The sequence below is a fragment of the Cydia pomonella genome, chromosome 9 (assembly GCF_033807575.1).
Source record: "Cydia pomonella isolate Wapato2018A chromosome 9, ilCydPomo1, whole genome shotgun sequence".
Lineage (NCBI taxonomy): Eukaryota > Metazoa > Arthropoda > Insecta > Lepidoptera > Tortricidae > Cydia > Cydia pomonella.
The window spans coordinates 2,302,817-2,309,299 of record NC_084711.1 but is presented as its reverse complement, the minus strand read 5'-3'; the positions used below and the strand labels follow the sequence as shown (position 1 = coordinate 2,309,299).

Sequence of the window (6,483 nt, the reverse complement as noted above, 5' to 3'; positions counted from 1 at the left end):
CTGTGGCAATGGCAGCTTCAACATTGACCACGCGCTCTGCTGTAAAACTGAAGGTCTAATCACAATGCGGCATAATGAGATTAGAGACTTATTTTGTGAACTCTACCAACACGCGTCGGGCAACGTAACAAAAGAACCAATCATTTCGGAAAATGACTGCGGCCTACGTGCAAATTTATCCTGTCGCGGCGTTTGGGATGCGCAGAAGGAGGCGTTGTTTGATATCCGTGTCTTCGACACTGACGCTCCTTCTTACAGCCGTAAAAAATCGGCCGAAGACGAAACGCAGAGAAAATATTCCAAGGCCTGCGAAATGCAACTTCACCCCACTTGTAACTTCTGTTGACAACGTCTATGCACCCCAAATGTGCTCCTTTTTTCTTTTTATTTGGAGAAACAACAGAAGTATGCGACAGGATAATAGGTTACATTGTTAGGTACAAACAATATAGAGATGAACACTTACTTCCTTAAACGCTCTCACTAAAACATACATAAAATAAACGGACTTAACTAAAAGGTATGTTAACATACAAGTTTACCAAGTGTTGTAGACCATGCTTATGTATTTTATAATTTAGGTACTAAAATTCAAATGGAGAAGAAAATAAAATTAGCAAAAAGTCGAAATTAGGTACTGACAACCAATTTGCGCAATATATTATTAAGTACATTGACAGTACCGATACTAGCAATGATGACGACACACTACTGATGAACATTATTTTGGCAGAATATTGAGTATTTGATAACGGAATTTGGGCCTAGTGACATTGAATATACTCGTATCGATGGAAGTAAATTCTTTATTGTAAGTGTTACAAATACGACGTAAGGGGGCTCGCAAACCGGCGTTACTACTTTCCTTAATCAAACATATGGCAGAAACAAATATCTCAACGATGGAACCGCTCACTAAGCACCATACTGGACTGGCTGAGATGTACGATCAGTATCGCCGTTATAGGCGCCACGAGCATGTGCATATTGTGCATCCGAGGCACACGCCACCGCTTCAAGTCCGCTGCCAGGTGGCTTGGGTTCGACGACGGTGCCGCCCTTCCGCAAATGGATTGAAACCCCCCTTTCTACCCTAAAATTTTTCAGTTTATATTTTAACCTTATTGATTATTATATTGATAATCGGTACTTGAATTACCGAATGTAAGTAAATTTGATAAAGATTAAAATTAAAACCAAAAATATGTTACAAAATGTTTATTTAAACTAGAATCTTTTGTATTTTTTACCAGGTATATCCTAAGAAATAGAAGAAAGATTAAATAATATTAAAGTACGCTACCATCATGGCGGCATACATTGGAAAAACTTATGGAAGTGGAATCAAGTACAGAAATAGGAGTGCATTTCGGATAACATGTTCATATGCTCAAAAAATCCTAATTTATATACTCTAACCGCCCACTGATCTTGCCAAAATAACGATTAAAAGACAGTAGCATGGAAGGCTTTTTTATTGGCATCTGGGCTGCTAGACGATATAGAGCAACAGGCGATTAAAATGCTACTTTTCGACGCTTTTTATTTTGCTAATAAATAAATATTTATAGGACATTCTTACACAGATTGACTAAGTCCCACAGTAAGCTCAAGAAGGCTTGCGCTGTGGGTACTCAGAGAACTATATATATATATATATATATAGTTCTCTATATACATACACCGTGTTTTTTTTATTTCCGTTAATTTAAAGGGTGCATTCCCGAGCTTAAATTAAGTAACTTTCTCAAAGACACCGGTATTCTAATTAACTCCATTTCAGAGATAATCAATAATTATTTTTTATCTTATAAGGCCCTTACGAGCGTGCACACTTGCTTTTGGGCCTGTTTACATATCAATTAGTTTAGTGTGAGGTATTACATTTGCTACTAAACGTAAGTACTATCTCGGACGATCGATGGTCGAAATGACATTGATATGTCACAGTTTTCAATTCTTTGGTTGATTTAAATGAAGTTTCCGTTTTACAACAAAGCTATATGCAACATTTAAGTACTAATTATAGAAAAAAAAACTTTTTTTTTTTTAAATTAACTGTACCATTTAATTTCCTTAAACCTACTTACCGATACCCCGAAGTTAACGGAATTCAATAAAAACACGGTGTGTATATATATATATATTTGGATGTCCATGAGTATATTTATTTGGGCCAATTAGTCTCCTTCCAGGCGCGTCAGGAAAAAGAGGTCGAAAGACGGATTGAAAACGCCTGGAGGAGCTATTGGTCCATGAAACACCTGATGAAAGGTAATCTTCCGATATATCTCAAACGGAAGCTCATGGACATGTGCATACTCCCAGTTCTAACCTACGGGGCACAGACTTGGTCTTTGACTAAAGCTCAGAAGTCCAAACTCGGAGTTTGCCAACGAGCTATGGAGCGTAGCATATTAGGTGTCAAATTGGTGGATCGAGTCCGGAACACCACGCTGCGCTCCAAGACACAAATCATCGATGTAGCTCGGAAAGCGGCCAAGCTAAAATGGGATTGGGCTGGTCATGTCTGCCGAATGCCGAATGAGTTGTGGGGCAAAGTCACTACAGAGTGGGAGCCCGAAAACTCGAATCGGGGATCTGGCAGACCTCACCGGCGATGGCGGGATGAACTGGACTCCTTCTTGAAGGAGTGGCCAGACATAGCACTCGATAGAGATCAGTGGAGAGATTGGGGGGAGGCCTTTGCCCAGCAGTGGGACACGACAGGCTCCAAATAATAATAATAATAATATATATAATACTAAAATATAGAAAACACCCATGACTAAGAAACAAATATTTGTGCCATCACACAATTAAAAGCCCTTACCGGAATTCGAACCCAGGACCTTTGTCTTCAAAGGCAGGGTCACTACCCACTAGGCCAGACCGATCATCAAAAGTCCAGTCCGTCGTCTTAGCATGCATTGCAAAACATGCGATATTATTATTCCAACTCATATTGTTGCACAACCCTTTGTTTTACATTATCGCCCCTCGTTAGGAATTCATAGATTACTTTCCGCGTTTGTATCACATTTTGCGTTAATATTAGAGTGCGGAAAGAGAAGAGTCGTGGAATATAAATGAACCAAACCAATACATTCTATGACTCTTTACGCAGAGACTCTACAACACAATATATCCGAATGCACCCTTGATAATTACACTATAATTAAGTAACATGGTTTTTGTATAAATAAAGGATAAATCTAAAACAATTGATCAGAACCAACCAATGCCCAGAACTGGCTACATTCCGAGTTAGGAGTGCCAGTATTCGAGACCAGATAACCAGGTTTATTTACTTATTTTATGGTTTACTAATAAGATAGCGAGTTCGTTAGTTACTGAATTCACTGAGCTTTGTGACGTCAGGTCACGATAAGAATCCAAGACAATCTAATTTGAGCTAGCAAAAGCAGCACATGTATTTTCCTTTGTCTGTTTCTGCGCGGCCACACACTAGAGAAGTGGTATGGGAGTAGGCAGAGACGTAGTGGCCACGTTACTCGTCACCGCCATACTACCCTGCATACTCGTACTTCCCATACCATTCGTCGAGTGTGTGGCCGCGTAGTTTAATGCAAGAAATATTGATACGCAACTGATTCTGCTATAAGCGTAAAGAAATATTACGACTAATATATTTTAATGATATCAGAAAAGTATTTGATTCAAACATGTGTCAGAATATTATTTAAGTAGTTCATATGTAAAGTTTTTGATTTTCTATAATAAAATTAGATTAGGTAAGGGGCCAAATAAATCAAATTCATATTATTCAGGGAGTTATTTCATAACAATTTTATGTGTTATATTAGCAAAGTTATTTTAAAAGTTCTGCTAACATTACAAGTTACAAATTGTTATGCAAAAGGCATTAGAGAGTTTTGTGAGTTGGGGCTCAACCAATGTTCTAAGCTTGTCTTTGCCTAAGCACTTGCAAGTTTAAGACTCACATGGATTGTCTCACAAGACCATTCAATAAATTAAGGATATTTAGATATTGTTCTGGGTGTGCTAAATCTAGAAGGTAACTGTCAGGAAATTAACACATAAAGATTCAACAACCAAGTTAATCAACTATTTCTTGTCTTTTGGGGATCATGGTTTTCTCCTCATTAAAAAGATGAGGAGACCATGATTGTGTAGGATTTATAGCCAAACATAACCTGTTATATTTGTAGATTCTAGATAACAAGACTGAAAAAAAAACTTGGGAAGGGTTTGAAGCCAATGAGGGTAGGTCCTAGAGACCCTAAAATTTTTCATGATGGTCTAGCAAAGCAAGATTGGGTATCCACTTTCTTACTTTCCTGCAAGTGAGTACTAGGTTATACAATTAGAAATAGTTGATCAACCAAATAATAAACTGGGTTTGGTTATCAGTCCTTGTGACCTGAGCTCAGTCAATGCCAGCACACTAAATTAAATTCACAAGCTTATACACCGTTATAATTGCATAGAAATTGCTCAAACCTCTTAACATTACACTATATACAAATGATTAAATGTTAACAACACAAATAATATTTGTTCATATTTTGGAATAAAGTAATCACTTTCCCTCGCTCATGAGAGGTCATAAATTGATATAATTTATAATCTATGTTTACAAGGCGTTTCAGAAGTTTTACACTCCAATTAAACTTTCCACTACTTAACACTAAAGTGAACACACATATACAAAATGATAATAGCCGGGTCCACACTGAGTGAACATACGCGCGAGGCAATTTCCTTATGCACAAACGTTGTCTTCCCCCGAGCGGGCCGCCGCGGCCGAGGCACGTCTACACTGGCCGTATTGTGTGTGAGGAAATTGCCTGGGCATATGCTCGCTCTGTGTGGACCCGGGTAATAGAATAAAAAACATTTGGCTTATGATGTCCTATCAAATATAAACATGTCAAAGTCAGGGAACTGTAAACAATGCAAATTGTAACAAACATTTTATAAATGGACAAAACACAAGTGCAGGACATTGATGTGCACATATCAGCTATAAGCTGCCTGTGCATTCATAATAATAATAAAGTATTAATTTCAGTTTGATAATTTAAAACACTGTCTATACATAATTCATAAGAGATCTTTTACACTTCTATTTCACTGCCATTTTAAATTTAATTAAATTATTCTTTATAGCCAATGAAATAAGTTATTTCAGGCAGCTTCCTACTTCTAATGTGGCAATATTGATTTTAGGCAATAGATATTGTGACATTTATTCCAAGGTTTCCATTGTCAGCGAAAAGCTGTGCCAGTGATGTGTCAAAGACAAGGCAGTCAGAGTTCATGATAGCGGAGGAGACCCCTTCATGTATGGAGCGCGGCATTGCCTCCCAGGTCAGCCTACGACGGTGGCCGTTCAGCTCTAACCTGTACGCAAAGTTCTCTGCCTCCTTCCTAGAACCTATAAGCTGCACTATAGCAAAGAATTGCTGATGCCCGTCAAATTTCTCCTGCTTTTCCAGAACCAGCATGAAGTGATGATTAAAGCAAGACTGCATCATCACCCAATCTACTGCTCCAGGTAGGTTTATGTCCGTAGCCAGAAAAACTATATCTTCGCCTTGTAGAGTTGTGATGCTTTTGTGAGACATCATAAGGTGAGGCATCACTTGATCAAGGCCACCCTGCCATTTGCAGGAGGCCCCAGGGCAGGGGCAGGAGTAAGGTCTGAACTCACAGGCTTCCTCATGCTCAGCTTTCTCGGTGTGCACTAGGGTCACAGTGCAGCCTGTGTTAGAGTGTTTGCAGGGGAACATTACATTACTAGCAACTTTCTCCATGGCGAGGTTGCGAATGTTGCCGAGGGGCCCGCGGCACGTCGGGCAGCACGACAGCTTGGGTCGGCAGCTCGAGCACACCAAGTGCCCGCTCTGGCACTGCAGGATGGGCGGGAGAACATAGTCGAAGCACACTGGGCATTCAAACAGCGACGCGAGGTCGGCCGACATGGCGGTGGGCACGGTGGACACGGCCAGCGCGGGAACCCCGGGCACAGCACAACTGCTAGCTCCTCCGCGCCTCTTATTCGTGCTCATGTCACCGTTACGCGCATATAAAACGTCGACCAGGGTTCACCGATCAACTGACGTATTCACTAACTAGTTCAACAACAACATAACTCACTTGTAGCCCTCCAGAGCCGATTTTTTTCGTTTGGATGTCGCTTTGAAATAAGATTCCATTACAATTTTGGAGGCCACTGCTATTATTTTTCTTGCTTGACAGTCAATATTAACTATTTACCATATCTTTCAAATCACTCACATACACATTACGAATATAAACTCGTCTTTTACGAAGAATTTTATATAGAAAATCGTTTTTTAAAGGATTACGATTGTTCTTTTGTATCCATATTATATGGTTAAAAAAATTTATGATACGATTGAATGACGAACAATCGAATGCAGAATAAAATTCTGTCAAATGACAGCAAGTACAGCAACCATGATGTCATAGACT

The 6,483-nt window shown here is 39.4% G+C and overlaps 1 protein-coding gene across 1 annotated transcript; it reads right to left on the bottom strand.

The window, feature by feature from the left end:
- Positions 1-1,203: 1,203 nt before the first annotated feature.
- On the bottom strand, positions 1,204-6,483 carry LOC133521073 (E3 ubiquitin-protein ligase SIAH1A-like). The gene has a single exon (XM_061855819.1). The coding sequence runs from the start codon at positions 6,054-6,056 to the stop codon at positions 5,211-5,213; it is 846 nt and encodes a 281-aa protein (XP_061711803.1). The 5' UTR covers positions 6,057-6,483; the 3' UTR covers positions 1,204-5,210.

Excerpts from the sequence above, each read along its gene's own strand:
- LOC133521073 (XM_061855819.1), bottom strand. The coding sequence starts at position 6,056 with ATGAGCACGAATAAGAGGCGCGGAGGAGCTAGCAGTTGTGCTGTGCCC.